This window comes from Argentina silus (assembly GCF_951799395.1).
Source record: "Argentina silus genome assembly, chromosome: 6".
NCBI lineage: Eukaryota > Metazoa > Chordata > Actinopteri > Argentiniformes > Argentinidae > Argentina > Argentina silus.
Genome location: NC_139660.1, coordinates 7,587,679 through 7,609,217, shown reverse-complemented (window position 1 = coordinate 7,609,217; position 21,539 = coordinate 7,587,679). Strand labels below are relative to the sequence as shown.

At 44.5% G+C, this 21,539-nt stretch overlaps 3 protein-coding genes across 3 annotated transcripts in view; 1 reads left to right on the top strand and 2 right to left on the bottom strand.

Annotated features, from left to right (window-relative positions):
- Positions 1–1,430: 1,430 nt before the first annotated feature.
- Positions 1,431–5,206, top strand: cldn33b (claudin 33b). Its single transcript, XM_083672530.1, has one exon. The coding sequence runs from the start codon at positions 1,606–1,608 to the stop codon at positions 2,263–2,265; it is 660 nt and encodes a 219-aa protein (XP_083528656.1). The 5' UTR covers positions 1,431–1,605; the 3' UTR covers positions 2,266–5,206.
- Positions 5,207–5,512: 306 nt separating this feature from the next.
- LOC310806250 (claudin-34-like) lies at positions 5,513–7,467 on the bottom strand (the record flags this gene model as incomplete). The annotated part of the gene is made up of 1 exon (XM_083672301.1): positions 5,513–7,467. One exon carries the CDS (start codon positions 7,465–7,467, stop codon positions 6,712–6,714), a length of 756 nt encoding a protein of 251 aa, XP_083528427.1. The 3' UTR covers positions 5,513–6,711.
- A 695-nt stretch (positions 7,468–8,162) lies between these two features.
- The window catches only part of shroom2a (shroom family member 2a), a 30,922-nt gene continuing 17,545 nt past the window's right edge, over positions 8,163–21,539 (bottom strand). The window contains exons 4-11 of the mRNA XM_083671948.1: positions 21,067–21,189; positions 18,133–20,734; positions 17,575–17,657; positions 13,166–13,795; positions 11,946–12,533; positions 11,122–11,296; positions 10,644–10,916; positions 8,163–10,402 (exon numbers count right to left, since the gene is read on the bottom strand). Coding sequence (XP_083528074.1) covers positions 10,130–10,402; positions 10,644–10,916; positions 11,122–11,296; positions 11,946–12,533; positions 13,166–13,795; positions 17,575–17,657; positions 18,133–20,734; positions 21,067–21,189 — 4,747 coding nt within the window. The 3' untranslated portion in view covers positions 8,163–10,129. The remainder of the gene's footprint in view (positions 10,403–10,643; positions 10,917–11,121; positions 11,297–11,945; positions 12,534–13,165; positions 13,796–17,574; positions 17,658–18,132; positions 20,735–21,066; positions 21,190–21,539) is intronic.

The following is a 21,539-nucleotide window of genomic DNA, read 5'->3' as shown; positions in this document are numbered from 1 at the left end:
AATTCGGGAGTTTGGAACAGCTATACATGTACCTGAAATGTATATGCTGGTTGCATGTAAAAATCCCCTGAGCATGCTATTACTGTACAATTACAATTGTCTTATTATATCCTTTGCAGCAAGGAGGCAAAAGTGCATGTTATGATGCAGATAATTGATCAGATACTGTACAGCACATTTCTCTCCACTGTATCAAATACAGATTCAATTACTGCTAATCTCTGGTTTTACAGAGTGATGTTTTTCATACTGTAAAGGTCAGTCAGAGAGGATCACAAGGTGATGTACAAGCTTGTAATAACCCACCGTGAGTTTTCAGGACTCTTAAGGTTTTTAATGTTTGTGATTATCAAATTATACTGAGGCTCTTATATATAAATTTTGAATATTCACAACTATTCATGTGCGCAATCAAGCAGGCATACTGCAAACACACAACCACTGCCAAGAGATCAGTCTAGTCAGCTGAGCATTCATGCTCTCTTACAGCAGAGGGATTTCACAGAATGGGGGTTTAATGTATTCATGTGTGTGATTGTGTGAGTTTGAGTGTGTTTTATACATCAACTGTGAATGTTTATGTCTTAGAAACATTTCCTCACATCACAGCCTTCATTTTCAGCCTCCTACTTCCAGTCCTCACAGACTCTGTAGTGTTCAAAACAGAGCTTTTACACACAATTAAGCACTGTTGTTTCTCTCCCAATCTCTACCAATCACATGCAGCAAAAGGCCTTTCTTTCAGATTGGCTGTCTCAAGCCACTGCATATGAAAAGGTATGAACATTTCCTTAAATAACCAATACAAATTTAGTTGTATTGCTTTTTATTGCTTATTAATTGATATCCATGCATGTAACAGTATTATGATGGTTTTATTATTGCTGGATAAGGTAATAAGATAAGAATACTTTTTTGTCTCACTGTGGAATGTAAACATCAAAGACTCCTTGGTGCAATGCACATTTGGAATTTGACTTCTTCTCCATTGGGGGCAGATTTTGCATCCTTGCTTTTGGAAAGCTTATCTGCCTATCCAGCCTGACGTTTTTCAGATGATAGTGCAAACAACCTTGTTGATTTCCTTCATAATTTCCATGTCAATTTGCTTTGCCTGGAAACCCCTCATCAAGAGGACAAACAGAATACACCAAAACAAGGAGGGGTGAGTTGAGTTGTTTCCCAATCCTGAAATGACAACAATCAGCATTTTCACTAACATCCTGTCTGCATTTAATAGCATCCCATGTGGCACACTGCTGGAGACAGGCAGGGTTCTCAATGATCTTGTCGAAGGCTGGCCGTCTCTGCCTCTCCCTCCCCTGACTATTGGCACAGTAGGAGTAGCAGGAGAGACCACAAAGGGGAGGGCCAAATGTCAGAAAACCCCTCTCCTCCCAGTCGCAGATGATGTATGCTTCTGTGAGTGGGAACTGTTTGTGAAACAGCTCCCGGCCCAGCGCAAGACTAGTCAACCCTTATTAGCAGGTGCTTTTTGAGAAACCACTGTCCCAACTGGACATTAGGAGCCTCTCCAGCTGAGGTGCAGCCAGAGAAGAGCTCTTGTGGGTCTGCCGACCGTGGAGGCCAGAGAGCCCGTGGACCATGGACCCGTGCACCTGCGCTCTGGAGCTGCTGGGGATCTTTGTGTATGTCGGAGCGTGGCTGTGTGCACTGGCTACCACCCTCATGCCACAGTGGCTGACCATGTCCACGGACCTGCTGGCCATCGAGAGCTACGAGCAAGGCCTCTGGGAGATGTGTGTGGTGCAGGACGTTGGCGGAATGGAGTGCAGACCCTATGACAGCCTGCTGGGCCTATCCCAAGACATGAAGCTAGCCCGCATCTGTATGTGCATATCCCTGGCCATAGGCCTTCTGGGGCTCCTGGTGGCTATACCAGGGCTTTACCTGGTCAACAGCTGCAAGGGACAGGAGGGCCGCCGGGCCAAGAGGCTCCTGAAGATCCTGGGGGGGGTAATGTGCATGGTCTCTGGGGTACTGTGTCTGATCCCAGTGTCCTATGTCGCCCATGACACAGTGGTGCGCTACTTTGACGAGTCTGTGCCCTCTGTGGTGCCGCGCTGGGAGTTTGGTGATGCCCTGTTCTGTGGGTGGGTAGGAGGCTTTCTTCTTTTGGTGGCTGGGCTCCTTCTGATCATCTCCTGTCTGTGCTCGCAGGCAGACCCCCGGCCCGTGTTACAGCGGAGATACGAGGTCAGGAGTACTGAGCATTCCTCCAAGAAGCGCTCAGAGTATGTTTGAGATGCACATAGAGATGAATTAGTCCCTTGGATTGAGTTAGACAGCTCCGGAATCAGCCTCAATACTGTCTTAGCCTGCTATTTGAGGGGCTGCTTTTAAAGCAACAACACACTCCTAATACTTCTGTACCAAAAAAACTACCCAATAGGGGTACCAGTGGCAATATCCAGAAAACAAAACAAAATCAAATGTTGGGATATCAGATTTTCAGGAAATAGTTTGGATGCAGACCTGCAACTGTTTCTCCGTCCTCTGTCCGCAGGTAATACTTTTAGACATTCAGAATGTTAACAACTTCATGTGGCAATTGAACATTTGTTTTACAGTACTGTACTTGCAATAAAGATACATGAATGTCTTTTATATTAGTAATGAATACTGAATATAAGCCAATTTGTGAATATTGTTATGAAATTACATAAATACCCCATAAAATAGTGATAGGGAGCACTGAGGCTGATAGAGCATTATTCAAGTAACTGTCACAAAATACTATTTTTCTTTACTCCTTTGATCTGGGATGACATCAGGATATTTTCCTTGCAATGTGATCAGTGCCAACAGTGTTGAAATTCTGTAGTGTTTCAAACTGTTGTTATGATACTCTAACCTGCATAATACTGTGATTGTAATTTATGATCATTTTCCAAATGTTTTAATTACTCACTGGAGCACAAACACATAGAGCAGAGATGTCTGTATGAGTATGTGCATGTGCTGTACTGTAAATGTGCATTCAAATTTACCTAAAGAGAAACATATAAAGATGTTTATGCAGATACTGTCAATTGGACGTCTTTCTTGTAGCTGTCGTTTCTGCCCTCTGAAACTTAACCTTGTGGACCAAATGATAAATTGAGAAAGTTGGTAGTTCTTTGAAGTGAGCGAGCTGCTTCTGGCACTGGTTCCTGTCTCATCGGGTTCATTGGTGTCTCTTGATGTCAGAGACAGCGTGGAGCCACAGTGAAACACCTGCTCACCTGAGCACCTGCCTTCAGTCTATAGTCTTATGTTCATTTATAATCAAGAACAAAGCTTACTACTACACATGAAATCAAGAACAAAGCTCTCCCAATAATAATACCATCCCCTAGCCAGACAGGCAGGAGAAGTACAGAAACAGAACACAGTCTAGTTGGCTTGTCAGGTGTGTCTGCTGTGGTGGAAACACAGCTTGAGCCTAATTCCCCCAGACTTCCTGGTCAGTCCCTAAGCTAAGCTGTGTTTAATGAACGCTCTAATGAGCAACATGTCCTGTGAAGAATGCAGAACAGGTTGCCCTGGCCTGCTGCAGCCCTCGCTTGACATAATTACACAAATTTGCCATGGTCAGGGGCCAAGGCCATTTTCTCTCTCTCCCTCCCTCCCTCTTTCTGTCTCTCTCTCTCTCTCCACCACTAAGGGAATGGCATACAGTAGGTAAAGTAGATGAAATTGCCACTAGGGTGAAGAGTCTCTGTTGACTGTGCACTCTTCACTTCAGAGCTGTAGCTCTCTCCACACCCTGATGAGGTGACTGTTATGTAACGCACCGTATAGATCTAATCTGTAATATAGATTATAGATCTACTCTGTAATATTATCTGGAGATGATGTGGTTTTATGTCAATGATTATGTAACCATAGACATGACAGCCTGGATCTATGAGAGAGAGACAGGGAGAGGGGCATTCACAATGCCCATCGCCCAGCAAGACTGACTGGGTGCTGGGCCATGGAGTCAACCACCCCAACACTCACCGGGTGGGCCTGTAGAGTATCCTGATATGAGTGCAGTGCAGATAACAGCAGGGAGGCATAGCACAGTGGAAATGACCCCTTAATGGCGTTTAGACATTCCCTGTGATTACCGCATGCATCTAGTGCTGAGGGCTGAATGTTACTGTAGGTCAGAGGAAATGGTGTGTCTCCATATCATTCAGAGCAATGTCTAAACGCACTTGACAAGAAAAAACTCAATGGCGGATAGATAAAATTCAAAATTGCTGATAATGGAGAAAACATTGTTTAGACAAACTGTATCTGAATATTTAATCTTAAGTGTTTGCTAATTATGATTTTATATTTCTGGAAATGCTGCATAAGTGTTACTATACCTACAGTAAGCATAGTAAACAGTGCCTAAAATCGACCTTGAGATTCACTGATCATTGTGTACCTCAAGACTCTTAGGTGTTCATTTTCCTGGAATTCCAGTTGTTCAAACTAAATAATACAGTACTTGACCTGAAGGCATATAGATAAAAAAAGATGATGTCATTTTTGGAAACCAGCCTTGCCCTTTTAATAAAGACACTAACACAGGCCTTGTTTTTATTCAACATGGAATGTTATCCTCACCCCATGTAATTCAAAATAAAAAAAAACAATCTTAACATTTTTGAAGTACCAATTAATAAAAGATAGATAGTTGAGGTTTTATCTTACATATGAAACTGAACCAAAATATATAAATCAAGGACAGGCATATTATTGGTTGCAGTGGAACAACAGCTACACATGTACAGTTTAACCATAAAACATGCCTTTGAAGATGTACCTCCTCAGCTTGTTATATTTGATATGTGGTTTACTTTATCTCTTTGAAAATAAATATAGATACAGTATGTAGTTTTGTCCAATAAAAAGCACTGTAGTGTGGAATGACCACAGGTCTTGATGGGAAGTTGCTGTAATCTGTAACCTTGAACTTATCTCTTCATCAGCAAAGATGATTTCAATGAGGAACACAGCTGATCTCAGGATGGCCGCAATATACATCAACCATAACTCATTGTTTGCTTTTCCTTCAAACCTATTTAATGTATTTCCCAATGAGAGAGTGAATTGCAAGCTGTGTATATGAAAACCCATCTATGCTCAGTTATACTATATAATTATTATATTATATATACTATATAAGCTTTTACCTGACAATAAAGTACTTTCTTATCACATCTTATCTCTGCTCTTAGCAGGGTTATTGGCCTTGTGTGTGCGTGCGTGGGTGGGTGGGTTTGTGAGTGAGTGAAGTTCATGAGAAAGAAAGAGTGAGTGAGAGTGAGTGCAAGTGTGTGAGAGAGAGAGATAGAAAGAAAGAGATGGACAGTATAACCACTCTGTACACCTCGCAACAAATTCAAAATAAACAGTGAAAAATGCAGTCGTGAAGCAAGCACACCTTACAGCCTGTTTAATAGCATATTTTCAACAACACTGACACTGTCAATCCATGCAGCCGACAACCACCACAGATTTCAACCAGCCGCCCATCATGTAGTACTACAGCACTAGTGAAGTGGATCACAGGGCAGGTCTGTCATCCACTTGTAAGGCCTATGTTCTTGACAAAGGGCCGTGCTCAGTTGAACAGGGCCTTTTGTTCCAGTGCAGCCAGCCACCCCCAGAGAGGTACAGCCGGCTGTCGGGCCTGAGTGTGTGTGCCTTCCTTGGTAACAATCACCACTGTGATGCGGCCCCCTCTCCGTCTGTCTGGCCAAGGCTTCACGTGCCTGCTCTCGTCAGCCTCCTACCCCAGCCCAGTCACATGAGCAGGGGTCCCACTGGAGATCCCACTCGTATGACAGAGGCTCCTAGAAACCCACACCATAGCATTTCCATCTGAACTCCTTTATTTGGTTATGGATGTGTTATCACTCTGGTGCTTATCTTATCTAGGATAAGATATCATTAGGAGAGATGGAGTATGATTACAACATCTGTGCATCTACGAGCTAGGACACTACGATCTGAAGAGCAACCACCTCCCTGGACAAAGTTCAATCAAAAGGCACAAGGCAGCACAAGCTCATGCAGAGAAATAAAATAAAATCTAATTGGCAAATTATAATTTCCCTCTATCATGTAATCAGAGGGATTAAGTCGTTTTATAAGAAAGACATTTCTGTAATTCCCACTGAGATTTCCGTCAAAACCAATATTCAATTTCCACAAGATTACAGTTTTGGCAAACTCTAAAATAAAGGCATATCAAAAAGCTCTGTAATAAGGGTAGGTGACACACAGCGGGGCACTGGTCAAGTTAATTTGATTCAAGGCAGGGGTCCAACAGGCCAACAAAATGACCAGGAATTGATTTCAATATGAATATAGCATTTATTATACAATGTGTACTGTATATGCTGCTTTCATTTACAATTTTAAGTTCTGGAATCATTCTCTCTTACAAATGATCACCCTCTAATGATTGATTTTATCATAAAATAGTGTCAACTAAGAATGATTTAAGATCAATACATCAATCATTTTGTCCTTTTGTCCATTTGACGATATTGGACAAAAATGTGTGTGTCAATGATGTCCTTCAAACTCATCAAATCAATGTTCCTGTTCAGTGTGATTCTCTACTCTGCTATGTTCATAATAAACTATCAACTGAGAGAAAGAGGAAATATTCTATGACATTCCTACACAGAAATCAGTGTTCTTGGTGAATGTCCTCTGCCATTAAGTGTTCTCCTCTGCCTGGAAGGCTGGATTGTCTCTTGCATGGTGATCACTTTTGTCTCCATTGTGTGATGTAATGGCTGTTCCAGGCAAAGAGGCATGTAAAGAGTCATGTAAAGAGTCATGCTGAGCCATGGACTCCTGGACCTGGAGTGGATACCTGTAGCACAAAAAAAGAAGCCCGCAGATAATGACCAGAAGTGAGGCAATGAACCCAATCACGATGGCCGATCCCACCTCCTGTCTGACGGGGGCCGGAGGCATGTGATACTCTGGGGGGAAGTCTATTGTGCGATTGGTCAGCACAGAACTCATATTCCAGAGTAATGGTACCAGGGAACATGCCCCTGTGAGCACATATAGGACACCTGCCACTAAAAAGACCAGTCTAATGTGAACACGACTCTCCACTGCAAATAACACACTCCTCATAGCGTACGTAGCAATGATGTTCCCACCCAGTCCACCGATCGCTGCCACCATGATCAACACCTGGGCCACAGAGATCTCCACTGGGACAAACCTGTCAGTGATGCCCATGCCCAGGCAGAACTCTGTGGTGGGCAGGTTGTGACTGTAGAAGCATGCCCTCCAGATGCCCACCCATGCCACACCTGAGGTCATGACAGACACATCAGACACGTGCCACAATCTCCATTCATTTAGGCCAGCCGTCATCATAGTTAGGATCCAGCCCACACATCCCATCACCAGGCCAAGGAACTGCCAGTGAGCAGTGTGTACCAAGTAAACCATGTTGCAGGGGTGGGTGCACAGTGGTCATTAGGGAATGGTCTCAAATGGACAGCAGACTCAATCCTTATGTCCAGGTAGAAAGCTTGCCATATTAGACATTACTTAGTTCACACCGCGTCTCCGGTCTCCATCATACCTAATGAAAAAATAACACCTTAACTTCACAATAGTTAACTTCACAATAACACCTTAACTTCAATACATATTCCCACCATCTGTATGAGGTGACAGCAGACAGTCATATGATACAGTACATTAGGATACAAAGTGACCACTGAGCACTGTTGGCTTAACGGTGTGCAAGTGAGATTGAGCAGATGGCTGTCACTCCAGCTCTGATAAACAGAAGGACAGATCAATGTATTCAGAAAGATTAGAGACAACCACATTGATTGATACCGTATAAGGACCTTACATAATGCCAACAAAGCAAAACACATGTTTGTCAATAGCCTGCTCTTTGAACTCTGCCACGGCACCATTTATTAGTCAATATAGCAATGACTATACAGCTATTTTGTATGCATTGTTAATTGTCTAAAAACATACAAGCTACAATTAATCAGCAAGCACAAAGATTTACCTCTTATAAAAGGATCCCAAAAATGCTATAAATCCTTAATCAAACAACAAAAATAAGGACAATCCTTCTCTCCTGCGGTAAACTGCTCTCAATCCAAGTCACCTGAGGTAACTTTGAGATGTAGGCCTATATATACAAATATCTCCCCTAGTTAATCATTGACTAGCCAGATTCATTTAACTAACCAGGGTAAGGAGAAAACAATAGGGCGATGAAGGATGTGTATGTGCTTACCGTATCTTCTTTTTGCAGTTAAAAATCCTCCTAGTGTCCTTTCCCTCTGGTGAGGATAATTCTACCAACACAGTAGAGTGCACCATGCATCCCTGTGAGATATTCTCCTTCATTGTACTTATTACTCATGACTGGTATTCTTGGCCCCTAGATGCGTCTAAAAGGGCATGTCAAAGTACTTTATCTCTATATCATCAGTGAGGAGAGGGTTAAATATTAAACTGGAGAGTGTAATATGTACACACACACACACTCACGCACGCACACATTTCAGCAGACCCTTTATTTTGTATAAAGCAGCACAGCTGTTAGACAAGTGTTAAAGTGTCAAGCTGTAGCAGTGTACAGTATGGAGCAAGATAAATTGTAACACACTCATTCAAGCATTGGCTTAACCTTTGGAAATTGACTGAACATAGTAGCTATGGTGTCAACAATAGTTAGAAAGTTGACTGCTCCAAAATATTTAGCATGTACAGTTATGTTTCCTTTTTAAATTCAGGGTTAAAAGAAAAAGCATATTCTTCAATATGGACCAAAACATTGAGGTCAAAAGGGTATGAGTTAGCCAGGAAATGTGCCTCAGTTATGCATGTGTATGCCTATTTGAGGTGGGTTTCCCAGCTAGGGAATACATTTGTCTTAGAAGAAAGATAACACCTTTATCTTGTGAGATATTGCCTATATTCAGAAAGGTAGGGGTTTTTCCCGGTACACTCTCACAGGGCAGTTGAACCTTCATACCTGTATGCACACAACATGACAAGCACCTCGAGGAGTAACATATGGAGATTTAACCTGCAGAGGTAAAAGTACTTTCCATCTAATATACAGTAGCAACACTCAATCAACTTAGGCTACTAGACATGAGTATATTACATGAAGGCTCAACAATTCTCCCTTCACAATATGGGTGGGCATAGAGTACAGCACTAAAGTACTCAAATACAAGATCAGACACATAGACCTTACAGTGGTACGAGCACTTGACACCCAGGCACATCAGATGTGGACGTTTCCTTTGACTGGAGAATTCTGGGATTTGAAGTGCTGTCTTGTAATTCAGTCTTGACATAGTTAAGTTATGAGTGCTCTTTGAAATGACCAGTAACCACTCCACTTCCTTTTCACATGTAGCATACAGAGGTGAGGTGCTGCAAAATGGTCCATTATGTCTTCGCATGATGTCAATGAAGCAGAATGCTCAGAAAAATAAAGTCTCATTATTTGAGAGGAAATCTTACCAAGATGATGACAGCATGAAAACAAACATCTGAGCAAAAGGCCGCCAATATAATTTTTTTTCAATGTGGGGATAAGCGTCATAGATACATGCATTGTTGACTAACAAGAGTTAAGTTGGCTAAAATCAGTTGACGATAAAATACTGTCCTATGCTACTCTTCTGTACAGATTCAAACTGCTACAATAAATTACTAAAAACATCATGGAATTATTCTTTCACGTAGGCCTAACATGGACAGTGGTTGATGCCATGGGAATAGAAAGCACCCTCAAAGAAGAGTCATTCTGGGAGGTTGCTCATCCCAGTGGAATCATGTGGTTTCATGGCAGTCCTGTGTATAATAGATGTGTGAAATATATAAAGACATATGACATGTGCACTCTGTCAGGGCTCCATCACAGACAGATCAGCTTGAGATGCTGAGCAGGATGTCAGAAAAACATAGCCTGGCGATATATACATAGCCCCAAGCTGTCTCACAGTCAGAGAGCCCCTCTCGGTTGCCCTCTACTGGACATTGTGATCAACTGCAGAAGCCTTCAGGCTGAGGTCAATAATAACCAGTAAGGGCAGTCACAGTCAGTGTGCACCCAGTGTCCTCACAGGGGAGGCCTCTGTTCCAGAGGCAGGCTGTCCGTCAGACACTTGAGCTGCTCATCGCCCAGTTTGATCTTGTCCTCCAGCTTCCGCTGTTCGATGATGAGCGCAGATTTCATCTTGACAAAGTGCTCGTAGTCGGCCAGGCTCTCCTCCCTCAGGTAGCTGGCCAGGATGTCGTAGACCACGCGCTCCCGCCGGTCCAGGTTCTCCTTCAGTTCCTTAGCATCCTCATGCTGCCGGATAAGTAGTTTCCTTTTATCGGTCAATGTGCGCTGTTGGGGAAACACAAACGCGAAATGTCAAAGAGCCATGAGGACAGCATTTTGACTGACAATTTAAATGGTAAATCCAGCAATGGAGACACAAACACTATAAGTGCAACTGAAGACAATGCATTGAGTAGTTCATTGTGACATGGTGTCTGACCACTGCTGACTGTTACAGTGCCCTACCCCATCCTCACCCTGCCCTACCTCCCTACCTCCCTCCCCAGCCTTGCCAAGGGGAACTCACCCTCTCCTCCGGGGAGGTGTCTTCCTCCAGGCTGTTGAGAGCGTTCTCCACCCTGGCCAACCTGCCTGATAGCGACAGCAGCAAGCTCACCACCTTGTCCAGATCCCCCACAAACATGCGAAACTTGTCCAGCTCGTTGGGCTTGCAGACCTGCTGCACAGTGGCCTCCACCTCATCCCCTAGAGCGTTGTTGTCCAAGACATCCTCCTGGACGCTCTCCCTTGCCTCCCGCAGCACCTGCAGCTTCCTACTCAGGCTGTCAATCAGCTCCTGCTACAGGTGGACAGAGGTGTCAGTCAGGAGATGGGCAGGACAACAGGAAAATGCACACTTCAGCTCATTAAAAACAGATGTAGGATGTTTTTTTTTTTTAACACCGTTCAATAACCCAACATATAATTGAAGGGATAATGCATCCAGAAAATCAACTGTTCAATGCCCCACTGTGAATAACTGTGTTATAAAGAGGGTTGATTACCTTCTTATCGGCCAGGTCGTTATCGAGCTCGTCCTCCGAGTCCGGCTCCTCACTCTGTTCCTGCTCCTGCATGTCTTTCATCTTGATCAGAAGTTCTGCCTTGGGAGCTGATGTACTGTAGTATGTAGAGCTGGTCACCAAAGCAACAGCAGTAGCTAGACTGTCTTCCTCATTCCTGAAAAACAGATGGTGTGTACTTGTGCTCAAAATGCATCCAAGTACTCATCTGGATCATTATGGGCATGAATTTGCCAGCGATTGGGATTCTTATCTCTTGTCTTCAAACAGGTGCAAGGGAAGTGAGAAAGAAATTAAACTATAAATACAGGTGTGAAATTATATAGTTTATCATTGGATTGTTAAAGTGCTTTGATAAAATTAGTTTTGGTACTGCGATGTAATTCATTATTTCACCATCAGGTGGCTGAGTTTTCTCAAGAGTCAGACTGGAACAAGGTACGTTTCTATGAAATGACACCATCTTCATGTGATCTTTCTAGTCAATATTTACCCCTGGTATAAAGCAAAGATCACTACATTTTAAAAACCTGCACATGGACTAGCTTTGTGTTCAGAAAACACTGACTCTCAGTAGTGTGTATTTATCAGCCAAAGTGTAATTTGAGGACAAAATAAATCTACTTTCATGGACTTATCCTTCATGTTAAAGTAGTATCTGGGAAATTTCCCTTGAAATGGCTACTGGCAAGCAAGTATTATATTGAAGTATTATATTTAAATAGAGCACCACTAGCCATGTAAAATATATTTCTGAGGCTTAGATGGAGACTGATAAAGGGGAGGCAATAGAAAGCAATGCTGACCTCTCCTCTGAGGCCCTGGGTGAGGTCTGTTTGGGGGCAACCTTCCTGCGCTGGTGAGCCCCCTCCAGCAGCTGCTCCCCCTGGGGGAAGATGCCCTCCATCAGGTCCATGGTGGTCTTCATCTTGCTCTGGTCCAGGATGTCAGCCAGAGACTTGTCCTTGCCCATGATGTCTCTGGCCAGCTCCTCTCTCTTCACGTCCTCTTCAGCGTGTGTGCCTGGGGCTACTCCGTTGCTGCTGGTTGCCTCAGTGGGCTGGGCTGCCTGTTGGCCAGTAAGGCTACTGTGGTCCCTGAGAGGGCCCATGTCAGTGTCTCTCTGAGGTCCTGGGTCTGTCTGAGGAGCTGGGTGGTGGTTGGGGTCTCTGTCAGGCCCCTGTCGTGTGTAAGCACAAAACAGAGAGTAGGAGGACTGTTCTGGAGCTCCCAGGCTGCTGAGCTGGGTCACACCAGGCCCCTGGGCTCCTACAGTGGCATCGCTGTGCAGCAGGTACTGTCGACTCTCTTTCTCTGTCACGCTCTCTGAGTGGACTATCTTGATGGGTACCTTCTTCACCGCGGTATTGTTGTTCTCCATCACATCCTCCATCCTACAATATCATACAAAGCAAGACACACAGAGAGAGACGGAGACCATGAGTCTGTTAGCTTTGTGGCATGCTTTGGGATCTCTTTGAGAGGAGCAGAAATACAGTTGCTACAGTTATTCTAACCATATACAAGGGCTGATTCAGAGTCATATGACATTATGACATTAGAGCTTTTTTTCCATGCCCAACATCCTGGCACGCCACGATTTCTGGGCTCCTCCCGCCACTTTGGGTTCTAGCTGCTGGAATGTACAGTGTTCACTTCACTACAGATGATATCAATTATGTCTGAACCAAGAACGTGAACAAACGGCTCCTGTAAAAGATTGGTATTTTCTGCAGATGCAAAAGATCCCCCTGTAAATTAGGCAGTACACTGGTAGTACTCATATGCTAATTCTCCTGGGAATGGGAGAGCCTCAATAAGCCTTTTTGTATGTAGCTCATAAAGATACAATAATGAGGAGCAGCCCAGTCATTACATGGGCTAGACTGGACTGGAGAGGGACTCTCAGAGGCTACTTCAGCAAAAGCAGCTCTTGCAAAAGCAGTTCTTGCATGAACTCTCAGCTGACTGACTGTCTCATCATCATATCATAGTTCTGACTTAAGAAAAGTGGCTGATCTCTTACCTTTTGGAGTTTTCATCCTGCAGAGAGACGGGAGGCTTGTCTGTGAGTCTCTGGGGAGCAAACTGAGGTGACGGCGAGCGCTGCCCATCCATAGTGGGCTTGGGTAGCGCAGCAGGTCCGCAGGAGGGTGGCAGGGGAGGAGGAGCTGGCTCAGAATTGGATGTTGCCACTTGGTGTACAGCCCCCTGCTCTTTCTCCACAAATCCTTTGCTCGGCTCAGAAACCCTCTTTGGAGAATGGGTGGAGACAGGGGCAGGGTTAAGTTCTCTGCTAGGGGAGCGGGTGGTTGAGGCTCCTCCCTGAGAGCCAGTGAGGGACTCGTGGGAGTCGCTGAGCGGGGGAGTGATCTCTGGACGTCTGTACTTGTCCAGTTTGGGTGGGGGAGGCCTCTGGGGAACAGGAACCTTCCTCCTGGGAGCAGACTGTGGCCCACTGTGGGGGCAGACCTCGGGGTGAGGGAGGGCAGTGTCCACAGGGTTGTAGGAGATGGATGTGGGTCTGTGGTACTCAGGGACAGGGGCAGCTATGTGTCTGCTTTCAGGGCTCTCTCCTGTCAGAAGTGGAGGGGGTGGTTCTGGGAAATGTTCAAGCTCCACAGGCTTCTCTTTCACTTTACATTCGCCACGCCCTCTGTCAGAGAAACAGATGAGAACAAACATTGCACATTGTACACAGGCAACAGAGAATTCGATTTTAACCTAAATGACATAGGCTAATAACCTGTGACAGAAGGATTCAATATCTTTACGTGAGCCACTATGATTATGTTTAATTCAACAAGACAAGACACACTTCTCCTCAATTTTTACATCCCTCCTCCTTGGTAACTCTTGGGCTGGCAGCCGAAAGAAGCATATTTGTGTTCCCACAAGTCTGCCATGCAGAGGGAAAAAATAATTCTCTGTTCCTAAGCTACTGGCCCAGATGACGTTTTTACATTCTCAATCATTTTACATTTTTAACTCAAGCTTCTGGATTTATGGCCAGTGGTAGTCAAGGGAGGGGGACAAAAGGCTCTTGTGTAGTTGTTTTGAGGAGGTCATGGTGGTCAGAAAAGGCTCATTCCAGAGCACTGGGGGATATCCTGGAGACTTAAAGTAACAGAACAAAGTCTAAGCCCTCAATGGCACTGGTTGTGAGGATCTTTCCAACCAAAAACACAAAAATGGGACGAACATGGTTGCCATGTTGAAAGAAAAAGATGAAAGAAAAGGCTGATAAATAACAGCAACTACTGGTATTCCTCCACTATTCATGGTCAACAAAAGAGGTAAGAAGTGTGTGTGTATCATAAATGTTACGCCTAATTGGAATAAGGCAATGACAGGACAAACATTCACAGCCACACAGCACATATACCTGTCCGACACAGGGGGCCAGTTGCTGTGCTCAATGTAGAAACAGAGAGAGTGGCCCGAGAGAAGGCTTGAAGGAGAGAAAGAGAGAGAAGTGAGAGAGGTGGACAGAGGACAAGAGAGAGGCAGAGAGAGACTAGAAGAGAGAAGAATTAGGGGAAAAGCTTCATGGTATCGACTGTAGAGTAGCATGCAGGGATGGTGTATTCTGTATTAGAGTGATTGTGTGTAATCTACGCATGGGGTGGGATGCATTGACATGCTCAGACATGTCTACCGCTTGGGGCAGTGTCAAAAGACTGCCATTAACTCCAAACGGTGAGGAGCACCCAGCCCCACCTAAACATCATTATCAGTCTGCAAGTTAAGATCTTAATTCTCTCTAAAACCCGACATCTTTAAAGACCTGCGCTAAAACTGAGAGGTATATGATCAACACTGGTAATGTTAAAAAAATTTACAAAAATAAACAAAGCAATGGTTGTGTTAAGATGCTTGGTTATTAAATACAGCAATTATATAGCAACACAGGACTATTTTAGCTTCAAAGTAAATAAAAAAGACACTTTAATTTCTAACACTAAATTATCCCACTTTCCCAAACAATTAAAACAGACACATAATCAACAGTAAGACCAGCATTCTCTAGACTATAACATGTATAACAAGAACATCAAGTACTGCTACACAAGTTTACCTAAACTGCATATTTGTACAGTTACTTTCATTATGAATATGTGGGTGACAATCTGACAAAGCTACACCAGATCATATAAAGTAGCTCAATCTCTCTAACAGCATTTCTTTACATCACAAATCACAAATCAAGAAGTCAAACCCCAACAATGGGCATGGATGCAATCTACCAAATACTTGTATTGTAATCGGGATTAATGTCTAAATTCGAGAGAAAAAAGTATGTTTGCTTTAATCTACCAACTCACCGTGGTTGGAGCTCTGACTCTGGCTGCCTCATAGTGTAGTGGATAAAGTGGCAGAGCCCTGTGCTAACCTGAACCTCTCAGAGCACTGCGACAGGTGGCACCTGCATGGATCCTTACACAGGTATCAGTAACCTCACCTAGGTGGGGCATTACTTAGCTCATCTGTCTGGGTTCTCATTGATCTCCATAACACAGCAGTTTGTGATGCAAATGTGGGTGTTACGTGGTATTATCTATTCAATGAGGTTGCTCAAGAAGACAAGATATCCATCACCTCGCAATCGGTTTCACAAAGTAGTTTAGCAATTTGAGATACCAGAAAAACTGGTTGGGATCATATTACAGTTCAGCTGGTTAGTTATGAAATGTATGGGTTGAAATGACCAGAATCATTGTTTTCTCTTGGATAAAATAATATAGATTTTCTGATACAACGTCAGCATTATACCATTTAAACTCCACTGATTTGATTAAGCATTGAATGGGCAGTGTGACTGGTCATAATGCTGGAGTAATCCATTGGAGGATACCCCCCCCCCCAATCAGCAAACATGCTATTGATGCACACTGAAAACATGCAAAACTCAGGAGGGTCATTTCAACAGGCAGTATTTGCATGTCACAGAGATGCAGGGTTTTGCAAGCACCATGCTTATTCTATTTATTGTGGCACCTTACTTTTAAGGGAAGGAGTGAAAGTAAGAAAGGCACAAGATTTAGCTTCAGGCGTAAGAGGAGGCCTATGGGAAGAAAACCTAACATTTCAAATGTTATACTTGAATAAAAAATACCTCTGAGACTAATCAAAATGAGAAACTTAAATATCCTGCCTCTTTTAAGAAGAAGAAAAACATGTTTGGTCTTAATCCTCCACAGATACAACACTGTGTCACATGAATTAATCAGCAAATAACCATTCCATTTCCCACGTACTGTGAACTGTGGCCCTGCCCACAGAACAAACAGTGGGCATGGAGGCAAATCTGGTCCAACACACATTGTGACATTGACTTACAGTGTACTGACTAGGAAAATAGAAATACAAGATCAACAGCAGCACTGGAACCTGCCCTTATGGTCTCCATAAAAGAGTAAGAGCTAGCTTTTTCCAAATTTCATACAAGCTTACTAACGCTGAGCTTGATTTCGTCATCGTGTTTTGGGTGACTTGAGATGGCAGAAAGATGTGTATCCCACAGCACTATAGTTAGTGTGGTCTTCTACCCGAGGTTTAATGACTAACATACAGCTGTAGATCCCAAGGTTTCTGCCAATCTCATACATTATTCAACCCTAGAGTAGCACAAAAAGCATTTTCTACTTCTAACAGGGAACAGACATGTTATCCTATTCAGAGGGGGCTACAGATTTGCAGATTTTCACCAACTTAACTTTTACGGTCACCCTACCCTCACAGCATATCATAAGAATACTTGAAAGGATACCAAAGGCATTGTATCACAGGTCATAAAAAGATTTAAAGACAAAAATGTTTGGTAGCACATCTGGAAAACAGAAATTCCTAAGAAGTTTCAAATCCATATCAGTAGCATGGATGGCTATGATTTCAGTTTGTCCAACTGAACTGAAAACCCTGTGGTAATCTAGTAGAGAGCTGATGAGACACCTCCTCTGTTTTACAGTCACACATGCACGCACGCACGCGCATGCGCACGCCTACACCAGAAAGCCTCCCCTACTAACACAAAGCCTAACCAGAGAATATGCCCATGTTGTCACAGCTGGGTAGGGGCCATGCCACTAGTGTGCCGAGAGTGATCATAAAGAACACACTGTTCCTCTCTGACCCAGCTGCCCCTGGGGATGGATTCCTCCACTGATGGAGGCTCATAATCACAGACATTAGCATTAGCAGGATTTCACTCAAAGAGAAAAACTCTATGACTGTTAGATACATTAGCATATTTCAAAGATTTACTGACAATCAGAGGCTCAGTCATAAAGATTCACAATAGTATCAAGACTCCTTTGTCACCAGTTAACTCAAGATGGTCATCAGAATAAAAAAACCTCAGAATTGCTTATGAAAACAATATATAGATCGTAATGTACAGAATGACTATAGGAATATCAAATAAGAAATCCTCACCTCAAGGCAGTATTGTCCTGTTCAGCATCTTTTTGCTCCGGTTGGGAATAATCTGAAGACTTCCTCCCCAGAACTGGGATGTTCTGTGAGAATGGTAGAACATACACATATATTCCTTATGCCCAAACAGACCAGCAATCCTCAACATTGAAACATCAAGCCCTTGTTCAATCTTCAGTAACACAACAACCTCATGTTTTGGCTACTGATTCTACAAAGACAAAACAATAAGGTTTTTAAGTAGTCATACCCTTTATTTCTCATTCTCTACCTCCTTTGTCTGAGGGTGTGCCTTTATGAGCAACCCTGGATGAATATTTACTTGACTACTTCCTTGGTGCCTCCATTACTCATTGTCTAAACAAGGCAAATTAAGTCACCTTTAGAGCATATCTACACTTCAACTTAATGTGCTATAGTTCATGGCAAAAGTCATAAAGGTGTTTGCTTGCTCATTGCAATCTCTAAAATGAAAATGAAACACTGAAAGAACAATTTTTACATTTGAGAAAAACTGTTATTTTTTTTTAGATCCTGGATAATGACATGTGGCCTCACCTGGCCATAGAAGTCAGCAGAAGGGGAGGAACGAGACCTCTCGTGGACACAGGTGGGCTTAGTCCGCTCCTCTGCTCCTGGGTCCAGGATGTTATCAGCTGAGCGGTATCGTCCAGAGGCTTTTGTTTCTGGGGGCCTATTCTGTATGTTCCATGTCGCCTCGTACTCGGCGAAGGTGCCAAGTCTCTGCTGTTCCAGGAGGGCCTGCTTGTGAACAGAGTAAGGCACTTCCTGACCCTCCTCAGTATTTTCCGTAGGGGGTGTTGCTCTAGTCCTGACCTCTCTTAGGGCGTCCTCAGAATCCCTGGTGTGGGCCATTACTCTGGCCTTGCCCTCTCTTGAGTCTTCAGAGCAGCTTTGTATGGCTTGTTTGGGAATGGGTTTAGGGAAGGCAGGTTTACCGGTGGCCTCAAAGAACTTCCGTCGGTCCCCTAAGGAGCCTGCACTCTCAGGCGGGCAGAGGTCCTCGTCCACTCCCACCTCATTGATCTTGTCTGGTTCAGAGTAAGAACGCACCTTCTTTTCTGTGGAAAAACGCTTCCGGCCTCCAATGCGGGTAACCTGACTACTCACAGACCCAGACTTGTTTGGTAGAGCCTCAGAGACACTTGGTAGTTGGGTGGCATCTTTACGTGCCAGGATAGAGGACGGGTAGCCAGGCAAGGCTTCAGCCCCAGGATGCTCCAATAAGACTGGTTCAAGGTCTCTTCTCCTGAAAGAGGTGGCTTTGAGAACCCGAGCCTGGGCCTCCTTCAGGTGGTCCTTGTAGGTGCTGGTGAAGGAACCATCTGAGGATGCGGAGGTGGAGGTTTCTTTGGACTTCCAAACCTCCTCTGGACCCTCTTCAGCCTCACAGGAGCCGCTGAGGGCAGCTGCACTATTACTCTTCTGCAGTCTGGCCCTTCTCATCTGGATCTCATTTCGTAGTGTGGTGGCAAAACGCTCACTCCGCCTTACCTGTTTGATAGTCAAGGGGTCGAGAGCCTCCTGTTGCCCATCTTCACAGTTTGTGTCTCTGGGTTTGTCGCCTAGGCCTGTGGTCTCCTTGGATAGAGAGTGGAGCATGGGGGTTGTCTTGGGGCAGATTTTACTGCCCCCCTGAGTCTGCCTGGTGTCTTGCAGTAACTCTCTCTGCTGTAGAGGCAGAGACCTCCTCTGTTCAGTCTGCTTGCTGGGGGGATAGCTCATGTAGTGGGTTTCTGCATTCTGTGATGCGTTTCTCATCTGGCCTCCCCTCTCATCAGAGCTGGCCTTAGGTATAGAAGATTCTAGTACAGCAGGGGGAGTGACTGCAGCTGGTTGCTTATGACGTGGGCCATCGTCCTGTTTGTTATATCCATTGCTGTCTTTGCTGTTGGTGTACAGCTGCTGTTGTTGAGGTAGCTGATACTTTGCTTTGTTGACCATCTGGGGGCTAAGTGAGGTCCTGTCACTCCCACCCTGTACTACCTCTTTGCCAGTTCCACTTTTCCTGTCATCTGCCTTCACCAGCAGGGCCTGGGACACAGCTTGCCCAGGCTGCCGTGCCGTGACACAGTAGTATCGGCTCTGTCCGCTGCTGTCTGGGTTTTGGTCGATGGCAGTGCTGGACACAGAGGTGCTGGGGGTCCTTCCCTGATTCTGGCTGTAGAGCTGGTTGTTGGTGGGTAGCTCCTGCATGCTGCTGTAGTAGCCACTTATGTTCTGTGGTTTTGGTATGGACGTGGCCCTGGGTTGCGAGTACAAAGTGCTTTCATCGCTGTACTGCCTTTGATGGTAGGGCACATGAGCATAGGGAGGCTGGGCTAGCCTAACATCAGTAGTGGATAGGGAATACAGCTTGTTTGTGTTCAGCTGGTTGTGATTAGAGTTATCTGCTGGAATGTATGGGTTAACAATGTCATTCTTGGGGGGTAGGTTATGACTAAGCCGACCTTCATTGGTGCATTGGGTGTTATCAGAGGCCTCTAAACCTTTGTCTATTCCTTTCCCATGGAACTTGGGATGGACGTGAGCACCAGGCCCCTCAGGATAGGCTGTGATGAGCCCTTTTTCATGAACCTTGGTTGCAGCAAAACTGTCACTGCGTACTGGGGGTGGGGGTGGGGGAGGAGAGGGAGAAGTGGTCTTCTTCTTTTCAGGAACATGCCAAACGGGCCCAAAGTTGACCCTACCAGAGCTGGAGTGGCGGAAGCCTGGCTGCTCATCGGTTCTGGGGCTCTCCCGGCCTGTGCTCCCCCCAGGAAGCTGCAGGTACCCTGGCCGCTCATCCTGCTTGATTCCCTCACTAAGGCTCTGGCTATGCCTGCCATTACTATGCCTACCTCCTGAGTCCCACTGGCTAACTTTATAGAGCATGTTCTCCATGGAGGCAGCGTTGCTCTTAGACAGGGTGTAGTCTGGTGTCCCAGAGCTTGTGGAGAAGGAGCTGTAGGCCGAGTCCCGCTTGCCTCCTCCCAGGTGCTCCACACTGTTGTTGGACTTGGCTGGAGAGAGACAACCTGGAGGGTACGCGTGTGAGACATGCTCTAGACTGTCCATACTGCCCAAAGAGCTGAACTGGTCAGACACTCTGCGCAGGTTTGTCTGGTCCCAGCCAGTCGTGAGATCAGTAGAGGATGAACTGGGGGAAGAAACAGAGGAGTGTCCTGTTCAACTGGATACACAGCACAACAACCGGCAATACTTTACATAAAGTTGCCCCGATACCTGTGTACCAACACTGTAATTACCCGAGTAACATTGTATTAGCATTATTATGCAATTGCATACCAATTTCTTATTCACTGTGTAATAGCATGTTTATACAATATTGTTGCTACTACTTATTACCGAGTTACTACACAGGTAAAGGGGCAACTTGACCCAACAACCTTATTTCAATCATACACAGGAGAGTATATCAAATAACTTGATTTTAAAGGAAAATAAGTTGCCAGTTTGTTCTTGAGTTACCTTGCATCATATCTTGTTTGCCAGACTGGCGTGGGTGGAGACTGAGTTTTGGCAGTCTGTGATTGGCTCTCGTTGAACTTGGTGGAGTGCCACGAGTGAGGCCTGCTTACGGGTTCATTTCTCCTGAAGAGAGGGCAAGAACACAGCACTGGATTAGACAGCAACTCCTTATTGGAAACTGAGATGCATGTACCTCCATTTGTGTGCATAATACAACAGTCAGTGCAAACACATCACATTAGCAATACAATATTTCCATTGTAATATGATCAAGGCAGAGGAAATACGAATAGTTTTAAGAACTTACGCCATAGTGCAACATATCCACGACTAATATGGAAACCTCAAATGCCAAAAGAATGACTTCATGGTTAAAAGGTCTTAGAATGAACAAGACTGACACTCATGCAATTGAAACCTACCCTTTAAAGCGGTTCTTTCTGTGATGCAGGTGAGAAGAGGGTGAAACAATG